Source organism: Squalius cephalus, assembly GCF_949319135.1.
Source record: "Squalius cephalus genome assembly, chromosome: 10".
Lineage (NCBI taxonomy): Eukaryota > Metazoa > Chordata > Actinopteri > Cypriniformes > Leuciscidae > Squalius > Squalius cephalus.
In genome coordinates, this window is record NC_137131.1 from 17207824 (window position 1) to 17224427 (window position 16604).

Consider the following 16604-nt stretch of genomic DNA (forward strand, 5'->3'; position numbering starts at 1 on the left):
TACACAAAAAGTAAAAATGTCAAATAAATTAAGAAATGTTAACTGCATTAAAAGTAACAACATAAAATGTATTATATATATATATATATATATATATATATATTTATTTTTTATTTTTTATTTTTTTTAATTGCATGTGATTCGCGGATTAACTGCTAATTTTAACGATCATAGAGTGAAAGTTTATAATTTGGACGTATTTTGTCTTGCCAATTCAAACAATTTTAAACGCAGAAAAAGAGGCGAAAATCGGGAGTCGCGCGTTATCTGTGCGCACAGCCACACGCACCCGAAGCGCGCGTAGAGAGAGAGAGAGAGAGAGAGGGAGGGAGAGAGAGAGAGAGGGAGGGAGAGAGAGAGAGAGAGGCGCATTTCAGACAGCGCTCGAACACAGAACTGATTCCTCTTTCGCGTTTTCTTGCCCTTGAACGCACACATAAACACAAAATTGTCAAAATACCCATCTCTGCAAGTATTCTCTCGTTTATGTTGAGAATGAAAGAAACCGAATGTTTGTCAGTTTTTTCAGTCCGTCTTAAAATGACAGCACACACCTAATATTCCTACTTGTCTGTGTCATTAATATTAATAAAACAACAAAATACAGCTTTAACAACGATGAAACTATATTTATTTTCTACAGTGAACAAATAGTGTTATTTTACATTTAGGCTTAATTATTCATTTCTGTACCTGAATAGCCTACTACTGTTAGTATTTGTAACGTTGTTATTTAGTATTCATCTCTGGTTGTAATTTGTGTATTTGTTTGTATTTTATTACTGACTGTTCACTTGTTTTAAATAATGTGTGAACTTTATCAGGTAGGCTAGTAGTTTTTGATGTAGCTATCGAAGAACTTCAAGTGAGCTTTAAGTAATAAATGAATTGGTCTGAAAAATTATCTGATCCGTGGCTCAAAAAACATAAATGATCCGAACAGTGATTGTGATCCGTTCCACCACTAATCTGTTCCCATTGTCTCACTGATCTTCTCTGGATAAGTGAGTTACTGGTATACTGGGAGGTATCTGTAAAATGTCAGTAAAAGGCTAATTCTTAAGCTGTGCCATTATTTATAAAGATTACTTTATTGTATTTGAAGCACACAATAATGATGCCATTAGCACACTTCAAGTTTACATGGAATGCCATTGCAATGTTTTATGTTTGTTATCAGTATAATATTAATATATGTTGAACATACTCTTACAGTGTAATTGAATTGCAATTGTAATGTCACCAAAATACATTTGAAGTTCATGCTGAGTGAATTCTGCATTTCAAGACCTAAATACTAGAGTATATATTTAAAGTGTACTTAAGTATACTTGGAATAGTTCCACTTTAGCACAAACAAGTTTAATACAACTTTAGTTGAACTTCAGCACTGCTTTTGGACAACTATAATGTATTTAGTTCAAAATTAGTTGTTCCAATTTAACAGACTTTAAGTATACCAATTTATAGTGCACCACAAATACATAGTTATACTTAAGTATATGAATAAATTGTACTTAAGTATACTATTTTTTCACTAGGACACACACACACACACACACTCAGAGAGAGAGAGAGAGAGAGAGAGAGAGAGAGAGAGAAAAATAACTGACAACAGAAAAGAAAAATAACCACTATGGACTTTTTCAAAAGGTTTATTAATTATAGAGGAAGTTCTATGTAAAAAACAACAGAGAGTATAAGAACAGAATCCAAGTATATACTTAGAATGTCACTAGAGCACAGATTAGGTTCTTTTACGTTATTATTTCTTCATGAAGGAAAAGAAAAACACATCAAACTGCCCTATTGATGACAGCTCAAATATTCTTACCACCAGTCCTATAGCATGTATTTCAAGGCACTTGAATGCTGGTATTAAGCATTTGCTGTGACAACAGTTTCATATAATCAAGTTATTGCTACTGTAATGGTCACAAATGGGAAACTTAGTACAATGTGTTTTGAATTGCATCCTGATCAAATACTTGAACAGAACAAATCAACTTGAACAACTGAAATGAGCAATAAATGCTTGAAAGATGAAACTTTAATTCAAATCAAATCAATTTGAATAAAATAACTTGAGATGGGTTTTAGTAGTAAAGCAAAAGAAAGGAAGGACAACCTAATTGTGCCAAGTAATACACTACTAATTCTCTTTCCAATAACACTCTTAATGTTTTTAAAGACATAATACACTTAATTTCTACTTAAGTCTTAAAATATTTGGTCTTTCTATATAAAAACTGGAAATAAAGATCAGTTCAAGTAGCAAACATGCATAGCCTCTAGGTAGTGTGAACAGGAGAAACACACAACAAAAACAAAAAAGAGCATTCAAAAATCATATCCCTCAACACACAACATCAGCCACAAGCCACAGCTGTGTTTGTGCTCGAACAACACCACCTCAGTTTCACACAGGCTGGAAAAGGCACATATAGAGAAGGTACTAAGCAAAGGAGGTATAGATTGAAGCACTGATTAAGCTCTCATTGCTTAAAGCTACAGCGCATTTTAATTTACATACTGAAAAACTCCACAAACTGCCATAATAAATCAAGAGGGGCATGTAACCAGGTATTTATATCCGGTCTGCATATATATCATGACTTTCACATCTGAATTTACCCTTCAACCAGAGAGGAAGTTCCCTGGGGCATCACTGCAGCACACTGATACGACTGGAAATTTCCTGAGGTGTTAACTCTCTAAACCTCAACATTTATTATGGCACTTTGTAGATATACATACATCATTTCAGATTTTCCTAAAATGTATGCACTGTAGCTTTAAGAACAGCTCGAACACTTTCTCGTCAAATAAAAAAAAAAACGTCTGCATATTCTTCTTGGTAAAGTGTCAATGCGAAAACAAAGAAGAAATTTGCATAATGATATCATCCACAAAATTATGAAAGAAAATGTCTTATTCCTAAATGGTAAATTCCTATTTTTAATAATACTTTTGTGTCTATCTCTATCTTACGTAACTAATACTACAATAAATTCACAATTTAAGGATATTTAAAATGATCGGGTTGTGTCTCATCAGCCCTTAAAGTCTTAGATCAAATTAGATAAAATAAAACATCCTTTCAGCCCTGATTGTCACACTTTAAACCTAATCTGACAGCTTTTCCTCTGAGAATTTTAAATTAATACCAAATAGTTCTCATTCTGCCATGACATTATTGCACAATTCACTGTGCATATCTAAAAAATACATACATTTTATCCCTATACCTTTTCACCATGTTTCACTCATGATATACAAATAAATGCGATAACTGAGCGCAATTAGAAGAAAAATAACACCAAACCACGAAAAAATTCCAAGCGCAGTATATTTCTTACTAAATTCACTTGAATTAAAGCGGTACACTGAGGAAGAAACAGGAAACCGCACTGAATGAACCACAACGTATTGGCTTCTGAGCTACTGAAGGCCATTCACAGTCCTTAAAGGATACAATACTCTTCTCATTAGATTTCAAAAGCATACAATAATATACATACACGCTGTCCCAGAGAAAGTAAATGTAGCTCTTTGGTAACTTTCATCTCAAAGGGTGAATTCAGAAATGTAAATCAAAAGGCTATGCATTCACAAACACACACCTGTATGTACTCAAAAACATGCTGATGAAGCAGGTGTGATGCATGAGTCAAGGTCTAGGTCGTACTATATATATATATATATATATACCGTTATATCTTGTGTACCTTGGTGAACATGAAATAGTTTATTTGCTACATAGCCATGTTTGAATAATGCGCAATTAAAACTTCCAAGTATCTTATTTCTGTAACTGCGTTATTTGATAAAGTCATTGCAGTAAATGTGTACTTGTGTGACTTCATGTATAACTAGTAGCTCTATTTGAAAGTGTAGTAATATGATGCTTAACGATCAGAGAGCATGGTCCCTTTTTAGAGGTAGATTCTATGATGTTCTATGAGGGTTTTTCTCAACATCCCACTTCCCAAATGAACAGGACTTTTTGTTTTGCAGCTCTGTGAACATCTGAATCTAACAGTCTTGTCTATATGTTAAGGCCTACTTTGTTTAGGTGCATATAAGCAGCTGTAGCGGACATTTATGAATACATATCTGCTAATAAAAATGGTTGGGCAGAATAAATGAGTGCAATTTTAATAAAAGGCACAGTGTGTGGTGCATGAGCGACAAGACAAGTCATGGCCCCTTAAGTGGAATGACAGCTTTGTGTGTACATGTGCATTTGTCTGGGCATAAATATTTGTGTGCAGTGATGTGACAGGATATGGTGTTTCTCAGATTTTGATGAATGCAGGGATATTAAGCACCTGCATGTACATATGTGTGTGACTCAGAGGTCAGTTGTAGCCTTGGCAGTGAGGGCTTGGATGCGACTGGTGTTGCAGTTTTTGCAGAGAACATGGCCATCCAGAGGGTAGCAACCCTGGTTATCTCCCTCAGAGAGAAGACAGCCACAGTCCTATGTTGAGCACACACACAAAATAGTATGAAAATTCTGTTTACAAATATATTTCTCAATTTGTAGCCACACCCAAGTGCTTTTTTCTCACCTCACAACGATAGCACTGCACATGGAAGTCACGGTCTAAGGCCACAATACGCACAGTCTCCTCCTGGCCAGGTGATGGCATTATGGGCTCATTACACACAGAGCAACGAGGGGCAAATTTCCTGGGAAAAGGGAAGGGGAAAATAGAGAATGAGATTACGACAAGGACAGAGTTGCCCAAAGTTTGCCTGTTATTACTTTTGATTTAAATTAATTTGATAAAAAAATAAATGCTTTATACACTCTACCGCTCAAAAGTTCAAAAGACAGTAAGATTAATACTTTTATCCAACAAGAACACATTCAATTGATCAAAAGTGAAAGTAAAGACATTTACAGTGTTATAAAAAGATTTCAAATAAACGTTGCTATTTTGAACATTCTATTAATCAAAAAAAAAAAAAAAAAATCCTGAATAAATATGCATCACAGTTCCACAAAAATATTAAGCAGCACAACTTTTTTCAACATTGATAAGAAAAGTTTCTTAAGCACCAAATCTGTATTTTAGAATTTAACATAATATTTAAATAGAAAAGTTATTTTATATTGTAATAATATTTCACAATATTCATTCTTTTACTGTATTTTTGATCAAATAAATGTAGCCTTGGTTAGTGTAAGAGAAAAAATTGTAGTGTAGTTGGATAAAATGCAGCAATTATTTTCAACCCATGGCCCTCAGTCAAATTAGATTTTTGGGCCTTTGTAGTAAAAAGTTCTCAAAATAATCAAGATGGTAACAGTCATTGAGCACCAGCAATAACTAAAACTCTAAAATTACCATAAACAAAAAATGTTCATTGTTTACACACCCTTAAACCTGTGTGACTTAATTTCTTACATTGAACATAACAGTTTTTAACAATGTCATTGAAACTTAAAGAACTTTAAAGGACATAAAACCACCATAAAAGTAGTAGTGCAGTAGCACATAAGTCTGATGTAGAGATTATTAGTGAATAGAGAATTGGAAAGAAAGTCATACAGGGTTGGGATGACATGAGGGTGAGTAAATTATGACAATTTTCATTTTTGAACTCATCCTTTAAAAAGAAATCAATACATTTGACATTTCTATCCCATTTAGATATTGGAAAGCGGTGTATAAATTATTACTCTAATCCAAATGGGAAGGCCATCAGCCATCAATAAACTAATATTACTATCCAGTTGAACTGATTTTAAAGACACAAATGTTTTAGAAAGGTCCACAATAAATACATTAGTGTATTCAGCAATTTGAGAACATAGGACAGGAACAGAGGTAACAGAGAGAGAGAGACGGTGAGGATGTGTTCACAAAGCAAAACAGTCAGGTGATTCTACTTCTTCATTGGGTTTTATCAACAAACAGCAAAAAGGAGGAAGTTCAGCAGATGGTGGCCTAATTAAACCACAGTAGTAACAATGAGTACAGTCCAGGTATGGCACAACTGTTCCTCGACACAATGGCATTTCTGTTGTGATCACATTCTCCACAATCACATATTCCCTCTGAAACCTTTCAGTTCCTTGGTATACAAAAAAGCTGCTTTCGATATAGTGACATCACTGAACATTCTATTTAAAATACATAAATTACCTGTAAATAAGATTATAAATGGTTTTGAGTGGGATATTTGAACCCTGATGAAGCTGTGAAGGTTTATAAGGTCACACACTAAGATGACGAAAAAATATGTAAAGGAAAGAGGATCCCATGTCTTTACATTGGTCCTGCCTGAATGTAGTATTTGGAAGAATCAAGCATGTTTGTGTCTGGTCATACTTGTGGAAGTCTTCGATGCAGTGGATGTGGTTGGCAGCGTCCACGGTAAAGGGAACGCCGTCCAGACTCCGATGGCAGACCACACAGGTGAAGCACTGGGGATGATAGGCCTTCCCAGTCGCCCGTAGGATACGCTCCATTATGGGCTTACAACATATGTTGCAGGTCTCCAGGGTGTTCTAAAATCAAACACAATAAAGATCTTACATAACGTACAAGCTCAGCCAAAGGAAACTGTGGAAAAAAACTGAGACAGATTCATGTCAGCATATAATTCAAGCTCTGATATTGAGAGACGTGGCTTGGCAGTCGTAATAACCTTTAACAAATGTGAAGATATGCTGATTTACAGTGATACGAAATAGATGGATAAAAAAAAAACACGGGGGAAAAAGCTACTTTCCATTCTTTTTTTCATTGAAGAACCATCTCACAAACTTAAGCACACTCAATCATGCCTTGCTCTTAGAGGGATAGTTCACCCAGAAATGAGTGACAGTTCTGTCATAATTTACTCACTCTCATGTCATTCCAAACCCATTTGACTTTTATTTTCTTTCACTGAAAACAAATGAGATATTTGGCAAAGTGTCCAAGCAGCTTTTTTCCAGGACATTGGAGCAGCCTTGAGTTCATCTTCAAAACACAAATGAAGATATGTTTGATGAAACATGATTTCTGTCCCTGAAAATGTTAAAGAAAATCATACAGGTTTGGAACAACATGATGGTGAGTAAATGACAAAATTGTATTTTTTTAGTGAACTATCCCTTTAAGAAGCCTGTGTGCGTAGCACTTCATCTTTTATATACATATAGCACTTCAGAATTTTCACTTTTGGGTGAACTATCCCTTTAACTTTCACTTTATCTAAAAGAGCAGCTTAGGCATTCTGATAGATAGAAACAAAGTCAAACAGTTTTAGAATGGCACAACATTTTGGGTGAACATAACCTTTAAATCCATAATCTATCAACATTTAATGGATTTCTGTAGGATAATGTGAGCATCCAAATGGTTGTCACAAGTGTATCTCTGTCCTCAATACCTGAGGGAAAATGGGGGAGGTTCTGATATAAAGTATATATAGCGAGCAATGAAATGAGAGTAAGATCTGATTAGCTACTCTCTGATTCACAAACAAAGTCATTTTTCACTCTTGCTTTCGTTCTGCGAGAGGCGCAGCAGTAAATACGTCCACTTTCTGATGACTGTAGGCTTTTCCTCAGCCACGGATGCCGGGCCGCGGGCCAGCTGATGACTTTTCGCTCACATTCCTCTTCTTAATGTCCACCCCGAGCCCTGGATTTGTTATTTCGATATTTCATATAAAAGAATCTTCTATCCCCCTCCCTCCCCTCTAGCTAAGCAATTACAGCAAAGGATGGTGAAATCATCTGTGTGTGATCAATTATAGGATGACTTAGGATCTCTTTGAAAGCATGTGTGAGACCGTATTCGCATGAGAGGCTGTGATGCACAAATATTTCCTGGATTTCTCCATTTGGGATTTGGTGGCCCAGACACATCTCCGTATGTGTGAGTACTCCAGGCTACAGCTGTCCTTTTTGGCTGCCTGTCTCTTTGGCACAGCCACTCAGTACTGTTTTCAAACACAGACTTCCATGCCTATGTGCATTTGTGGCAACACTGTAAGCCATCACGTTTTCCGAGCCAATGAGCCCTGATGATTAGGGCTGACAGTCCTGTGGGTATGATCTTGGATAGCTGCTCACACTAAGGGAGTGCGATATTTACTAAAAGATGATATCTCTATTTTCTGGGATTTTGTTGATAATAATAATTTGACGATATTTTGCGGAGTGTTTTTGCACTGGTACTTTGGCTGGTTTAGGCCTGATGTGGACAGCTGACTACCAAAGATTGTTATTTTCTTCACATTCTTTGCGGTTTGTTCTTAGTTCACAGCGGTGACAGAAATGAACATTTCAGATAAGGGGCAAATTTTGCCTTCTTAAATTGATTTACAGGAACATTTGTACCTTTTATAAGGGCATTTTTTCTAAACTTAATAAATGTATGCATCTTTTTTATTTATTAAATTTTTTTTTTATCTTACATTTAATCAATTAATTATCAGTTATAATGATATGGCACTATAGGAATGTTACCAATCAAACTAAGGCAACATTTTAAGCAACTGATGCAGTGTGATCCAGGCAGACAAGCAATGATGTCAGAGATCAAATTTTGAATAAGGAATAACACATTTTATTAAATTACATTTTTAGAATTATAAAGGCAACAAATTAATCAAGTAGATATAAAATTTTTAAAAGCAAATACGTTTCAAGATAGAAAAATAAATCTTAGTCAATAGATAATATAAAATCCAAAGTAGTGTATCTAACAGATTAAGTTTTTGAAGATCAGACTAAAAGAAAGGAAGAGAGACAAGAAATAAGCCCAGAGTCTTATGAAACTTAACGTTTTATATGCTGTGCTTAACAGGAAGGGACTAGGGAAAGCACCCATTAAGATTTTTGGTACTTCTTTTGCAGCCATTTAAGGATGGGGTGGGCTAAATACCGGTTGGACTATCGTCTCTATCGCGGTTACACTCACGTGACGTTGCTGTGTTACGCAGTCATGAATACATACCTATGTGTCACAGTAATTTATGTCTTAATTGAACATAAACAGTTGAGAAAGAAAACGCGGTATCAGCTAGTAATAATGCTAGTTTTAATCAAATTATAAGCTAACGTGAAGGCAATCCCAGTTTTTTCCAAGATGGCTGATGTGATTAAAATATTTGATTAAATAATAAAACATAAAACATATTGATACAAATATCTGATATTTGTCTAGGCTAGCTTTTTTGGTGTGGTTATGTTAGTACTGCACTGTTAGCTTTGCAACATGCTAATATCAAACTATTTAAATCAACTGCGAGTCTCCCGTGTGCTTTGTGTGAGAAATGGCGTTTATGTGACACATGGTGTTCCAGCCAATGTACTTTGCAGTTCCAAATCTGTCACTTATGACATTAGGAAGCTGCCTTAGAAGGCAACTCATTTGGATTTGGAACAGATCTGCAGTATATAGAGTTTTCAGCTGCATGGACAGAATTTACTGGAAAGAGTCCCATGTATCAACGCAGCCAAATCCTGTTTGCACTGCCTGTGCACTGGGATCATTTCCCATGCTCTTGATTCATCAGCAAGCTGAGGTGGAGGTCAAAGGACTTGACCTTGATCTCCTATATTACGCTTATCATTCTTAGATCAACTCGGCTTTAGATCACAGTGTCAGAGGAGACTGAATGCTGAGGGATCGTCAAGGCTCAAAAAAGGCCCTAGGTACACCAGGGTCTAATTTGTCTCATTTCTCATTTTGAGTATGACAGAAATTAACATTATTTCCCAGAGCAACACTTGTGTACAAACAATGTCCGTGCCACAATCCTCTGCAAATCCTGGAAACGGATAAAGCCTTTAATAAGCTTGCTGCTGAGAACCCTTGAGGCTTGTCTCATAACTCTGAGGCGAGGAAGAGGGGGAGGGGAAAATATAGAAATACAGGCAGTCTGTATATATAGCCTTCAGGATCACAGCCAAATGTTTCACCTGAGTTTAGACTTGAACCAGCATCTGGATCCCTGCTGCTTACAGTTTTCTGAAGAAACATTCAAAAACAGCACGTTTTCATACAATATGTTGTGCCAGAGTCATCGTAGGAACTCTGGTGGTGATGTCTGGGTCAGTCAGACCTCTCTTCCCCAGCACAGCTTTTCAGTTTTCTGCAGCGTTTATGTTGACGTCAAAGCAGTTTGGATTTACATGCTGTGGATTTACTGTCCGGTAATAACTTTCAAAGATGGTTTAGGAAAATCTGCGCAGTTCACTGGTGGAAGAATAATGGCTCGGAGAGCCACAAGAGGGCACTAGACGTCTACTCATGCTTTCAGTTTACTCTTCTCCTGCTAGAATGTGATATATTCACATATATTCCTCTTTTTCCAGCTTCATACATTTCTCTAAGTGTTTGCCCAGAAGGCTAAACAAACGTCTAGGCAGATGAGGTAAAATGAATTTAGGTCAGACAGCCTCTTTTTGAACGAAAGGGTGAGTGGAGAGCACTGAAGTCAATTGTAGCCTCTTCTTTCCCTTGTTGCTTTTTCAATTTCCTGACAAAGTGCTCCGACACTCTCTCTTTCTTCCAGGCACTCTTCTTTTTGTGGGTGCAAACACAACACACACAATTCTGTAGCAGGACAACTTTTCATAGTGCTGGACAACAGTGTGGAGTGTAGAGTTTATGTCTGTACATCATTGGACCTTCAGTCCATAAGAATGACTAAAAAGTGACACAATCAGCCTTCACAAATGTTGATACTCATTTACAGACTGGTCTAAATAAATCAGAAACCAAACTGTCAGGATTGAATGAAAGAAGGGGAATTATAAGGAACTAAAACTGATATTTATGAAGGTAAATCACATGAGGTCTGTGTATACTGTAACTATCAACTGCCAATTCACAGCGCTCAATGTGAATTTAAGCAAAACACTCTGAAGTTACTGGATGTCGTCTTTGATAGGAGGCTTTATTAATTTTACATGATTCTCAGTTAGCTTGGTGACATGGATTTGTTTTGCACAGAATATTAAAACACCTGTATACCCTTCAATGTCACCCTGCCAACTGCATTTACCTTATAAACATCATCTAAATAGCTTCTGAAATCTAAATAGTTTTAAAACCAAAAAGAGCTTTTAAACTTAATTCTTGAGCAATGCCCCGAGTCATCATAAATATATAAGTATTTCACATAAAAGTTTTTTAATGTCTGTCAGCACCACAATTACATATTTATGTACATATGACAACTTCACATTAGAGCACCTCTCTACAATCTGATGATATACAGACCAATCTAAATCACTCAGAGGATTGTGAGGATCAAGATCATCAGAAAAAAAAAGAAAACCAAGACATTTCTGACTTTAGCTGAGAGGTCAAAGGTCAGTTGGATGCTCTGAATCGATGAATGTTTGACTAAAGAACTCACATTCCTAATTCTAGCATTAACTGGTCTTGATAAATGGTAATGGGTCGACAGAAGGTCCTTAACATTGAGCGGACTGAAAACCAGACTAGAACCAAACTTCTGCTTTGGATCCCTGGGACTGCGAGGCGCTCAGGGAAACTATCTTTTGAGCTACTTAAATAAAGAGAGTTAAAGGAAAGAGAGCTACAGGGGATTGGATATGAATGCAGAGGCACTGAGCCAAGAACTCTTAACGTCTTTTCCCAAGACATCACCCCGCCATTACATTTCAGAGACATTATTGTACTGCCTTCACTATGGCAGTTACCTCAGAAGGTTTCACTGGAACTGTAGAATATCTCAGCATTTCTTAAAGATCATTTTGTGTGGAATTCATTTAAAAATCAATCTTATTTGATCTTATATAATCTTATACTTGCAAATCCATTTATCAGAGTAAATATAAGTAAAAGATTCTGATGCAGAGTCAATATCCTTGAAGCACTTTTAATAATTTTACTGCACAGTCTAAAACACACATGACAAGTTCTTAGAAATATGCTTGTACTCATGTTGGTTTCATATGTATTTTTGAACAAGTTAATAGTTCTGAAAAGAAAAAGAAAAGAAAAGAGTATTGTGACATTGACCATGAACTCCCCTGCTTTGTCTTCAGAAACTTTCCTCATGGTGTCCGCCTGACTTAACGTCAGCTCGGAAGAAGAATTTGACCGCTCTGGACACATGGCTCAAGATCTATCTTACAACAGAGCCAAAATGCAGCAGGCAGCACTTGAAGTATCACACCATCAGGTTGAGGTTACATATTTTCCTCTCTTAAAAGAAGTGATGCAAGTTTGACTGAAAGAAAGAAGCTACCAAACAGGCTTCAAACGGTCATATTTTCTGCCTGGTTACACCCTATATTACAAGAGAACCATGCAAGTAATGAACATCAAGTGCTGTAACCAGCTCAAAAGATACACACAACACACACACAAACAGGGACAACAGCGCGAAGAGGGAAGTCGCAAGGCAATTCATGCAAGTGCTATCTAATTGGGTCTCTCCTTTGAGGAATGCCAGCCAGTTAATCATGTCTGAATACACAGAACTCAATTAGTAGCTTGCTAATGCTAATGGAGACAGATATGAATATTTCAGCAGAAAGCCTCGAACGCATGATTTGCTGCTGTACTTCCAACATCAAGGAAAACAAGCAGGGTGTATTCACCTGTCTTCATCACCCTCTGTACTTCAGTGTGATAGCAGAGCGTGGGCAACGCTAACTCTTTCAAGATGTACGGCAGCCATGCCGGTGTGAGGGCTGTTCCAGAAAGGTGTTGGTGTGAGTTGCTGCCTGTTCCCTACACTTTACATCTATCAGCTTGGGCTGAAGGCAAGGTAGGAAGCAATGTCACTTGCAATCACACAAGGGAGTCAGGGTATAAAAGAAAGCTCAGACATTAATTCTGTTCTTGTGATTCTGCTAAAAATTGACGTGGCTGAAGCTTGTGGTCAATAAACCATGTTTATACTTCATTGTAAGCACGTGTAATTGTTGCTTTGTTTTCAAACTCTAGTGTGTCATCACCTTCCTCCAAAGCAATGACAGACATGGCTGTTGGCGCAGCCGAGTGGGTGAAAATTTGCACTGTGGCACAGTCTGGCCAACGGGATGTGAGTATCATGGAACAGAGGACATCCGTTACCAGAAGCTTCCGCTGCACACGGAAAAATGAACCCTTATTGGGCCACCCTGGGAAAATGTCTCGGCACAGCCTGGAACTTGGACATTGTGGTTCCATAATACAGCATGTACTCCATTACATTAGCATACAGGTCTCTTTGTTGGAAAATTGCAGGTTCTCATACTTAGGACCACTAAACTTATGCTAGGACCACTGTGTGTGTGTGTCTCAAGGTCAATAAGGTAAATTAGTCCAAACTTTTTTATTTTATTTCAATGAAATGAATGTACTATATTTTAGTTCGATAATGTTTTTTATTTAACATTTTGTATTTTTAGGGGATTTTATGGTATTAAATTATATCTACGCTGTATTTATAATCCATTTATTCACTTTTTGAGCTTAGACCTGAAAATTAAATTTCCAACTTAATTTCCAACTCGTAAATCTTGAATGCTTTAGAGCAGCGGTCCCCAACCTTTTTTGCGCCACGGACCGGTTTAATATCAGACAATATTTTCACGGACCGGCCTTTAAGGTGTGGCGGATAAATACAACAAAATAAAATGATACGACCGGCATAAAAACTGGGGTATTTTTTTAAATATAACAATAAACGTGAATTCAATGTGTAGGCCTACTCGCAACTTTATTAGCAGCGTCCTCGTAACATCACGCCTAAAGACAACTGAGAAAGCCTGAACACAAACAAAATGCCCCCAAAAAGAAAAAAAATGTCCATGTTTTCGGTTCATGTAGCCTAATATGTAAGGGTGGCGCTGCCAATAAAGCACCTAAAAGCTGTTACAACGAACCGGCAAAATTAATGATTATGAATATGTAAAATATAGCAGGAGACATTTTAATTGTTTACTAATAAACCAGTTTTTTTTTTTTTTCTGTCAGTGTCGGCTGGAAAGATGAAGTTGACGATGCTGACTCGCGATCTTCACAGTAGTGAACGCGCCAGAGAGAAATGCACATTTCATACGGATTAGGCTATACGGATTTTACTTATTAAATCCAGACAATTGGTTGATGAAACATTGATTAAAATTAAGATACAATTAATACAAAACGAAATTCACTTTAAAGAAAGGCTTTGTGCTTTCTGTTTGAGGTCTCTGTGAAAGTTTTAAAGCAGTCTTTTAGTGCCGCTCTCAGAGCGCTCACATCCGTAACGGAGAACTGTCCCATCTGTAACATTGTTTTTTTGTTTGTTTTTTGTGTGAAATAAATCTCTAAATAAATGCGACTTATAGTCCAGTGCGACATTGGCTATATATGTGTTTTCTTCTTCATGGTGCATTTTAGACTGATGCCGGCTTTTGTTGACTTATAGTCCGGAAAATACGGTAAGTTATTTATTCTTTCTGTGCGGCCCGGTACCAAATGTCCCACGGACCGGTACCGGTCTGCGGCCCGGGGGTTGGGGACCCCTGCTTTAGAGCACAGACTTAAGTTTGATCTCTTTTCAAAGAAGACACTTGCTGAAGTGAAAAACGTTTTAAAAAGTGAAAATTTTACATTTATTGTTATGAAAAATGATTTTTTAAAATATTTTTTAATATTTTCAAAATCACGTTTTACTCTAAAACTGCAAGACAATCTAAGTCACAAAACAAAATAAGTTGTGTTCCAAATTTGAGCTTGGTATCTCAAAAAATGAGCTTTCAGTAAGATTTTGTTTGGGCGCAGTACCAAAAGTATCCACTAGATAGATTTCCATGTTCATGTCCATGTCCATTTTTTTTGTGTTCACGTAGCAAGTGCTAAAACCTTTACCAAGTTTCGTACCATTCCGATGGAGAAAACAAAAAACAAACAAATGTAAAATAAAAATAAAAACGAAGAGCACCAGAGGGTTAAATAATATTTATAAATGAATACTTCATAATATTTGTAATATACATTTTTAAAAGATTTTCCTGTCTTGTGGGCACTCATATTTGTCACTGACCCAAATAATAAAATCAAACTCTCTAGAATGCGCAATCTCATAATGGTGATTGCATTTCTCCCCATATTTTCTGAGAGAGTGTGCAGTAAATCAGGCAGTAATGAAGCAGGCCATAGGGACCTGGCCATTTATCTAAACCAGCCTACATCCAACAAGTTGTATGGATCTGAATAATCATGCAGTAAAAGTCCAAGAGGAAAGATGGGGAAGGGGGAACACGTTAAACACGACCGGTTACCAGAAATTATGATCTCCAATTAATTAAGTGCTCCAGGCAATTAAGTGTTCTGACAGTAGTAACACGAGAAGCCTGGCAGGAAGAGAGCAGTTTCGACAGGGAAGAGATCTGCAGGGTGCCACAAACAGCACCTTGCTAACATAATTAACCTCAATGCCATTCAGCCCCGCAGTTCACTTGCTTAAAAAAAAAAAAAAAAAGGCCTATCTGGCAAATGAAAGCAGTCTCAGTCATTAGTCTTGTTGAGCTGATCAGCAGTGTGCAACTTACATGGAACATAATGGCATTTACCTCTTGTTGCTCAGCAGGGAGGCCATTTCCTCCACTGATCCTGGATTAAGAACTAATTTATTGGCTGTGAAAATATTGTTGTGTATTTAACATCATGGTTAAGGATTAGTTGAGTGAATAAGGTCAAGAGTGATCTTCTTAAACCTTAATTTGACAAATCTGATCAAATCTCAAATTAAGCCGAAATTCCATACTTTATAACTTCTCACAGTGCATGGTTCATTCTCAATTGAAGGTAGTCACAGCTCCAAAAGTTCAGTTGTAAACATAAAAATGTAATTAATTGTAATAATATTTAAAATATTACTCACATTGATGCCTTGGTGATAAGAGACTTTTCACAAAAAAAACTTTTTTTTTTTTTGTTTTGTTTTTTTAGATTTTTGCTCTGTATTGTTACAGTGTCTGTATGTAAATGAACAATGTTTACTCGTTCTCCGTGTTACCTGGAACAAGAAATTCCCATTTATTTGTCAGCAAAAGCATTTTGCGTCATCCAGTGGACTTTTGACATTTTTCCTTTTTTGCACCTCAGCTTGGCCTAAAACATTGAGTTTATAGTCATCCAGTTTGAAATGGAGACTAAAAACACAGACATTTTTCAGATTTTCCATAGCAGTGTTCTCTCCATATTTAGGATATTTTGCAGCCATTTCCCACTGCCTACTAGCCTGGGTTTCCCCATGCTGCCTTGTGCGCAGTGCGATTTTATTCATGCTGCTAGGCAGCCTGGACACCATGGACCAGATTTTCCCCTCAAAAAGGGAACCAATCACAGAACGGGGAGGGAGAAGCAAGGCGATGACGCCGTCTATGCGACACACCGAAGCAGTTTGTTTATATCTATAGATCCAACATGGCAGCAGATGTGAAGTTACCTTTCGATGCAGCCTTAGATAGTGTTCTAAGTAGTTTAGAACGCAAGTTTATTTTGTCTTCTTCCTCGTCAAATTTCTGTCGCTCTACATACGTCATCTGGTATAATTGAAACGATTGGCTATGAGCTATGTGCAGGCGCATTTGATAGACATTCGTAGCGCCCAATAAACGGCTCTGGGCATTCGTA

At 36.9% G+C, this 16604-nt stretch overlaps 1 protein-coding gene across 4 annotated transcripts in view; it reads right to left on the reverse strand.

The window, feature by feature from the left end:
- Nucleotides 1-2710: 2710 nt before the first annotated feature.
- Nucleotides 2711-16604, reverse strand: part of lpp (LIM domain containing preferred translocation partner in lipoma) — a 207188-nt gene continuing 193294 nt past the window's right edge. For all 4 annotated transcript variants that reach the window (XM_079882835.1, XM_079882833.1, XM_079882834.1 and 1 more), the window contains 3 exons: nt 6345-6523; nt 4575-4695; nt 2711-4483 (listed from right to left, as the gene is read on the reverse strand). In XM_079882835.1, coding sequence (XP_079738961.1) covers nt 4355-4483; nt 4575-4695; nt 6345-6523 — 429 coding nt within the window. In that variant the 3' untranslated portion in view covers nt 2711-4354. The remainder of the gene's footprint in view (nt 4484-4574; nt 4696-6344; nt 6524-16604) is intronic.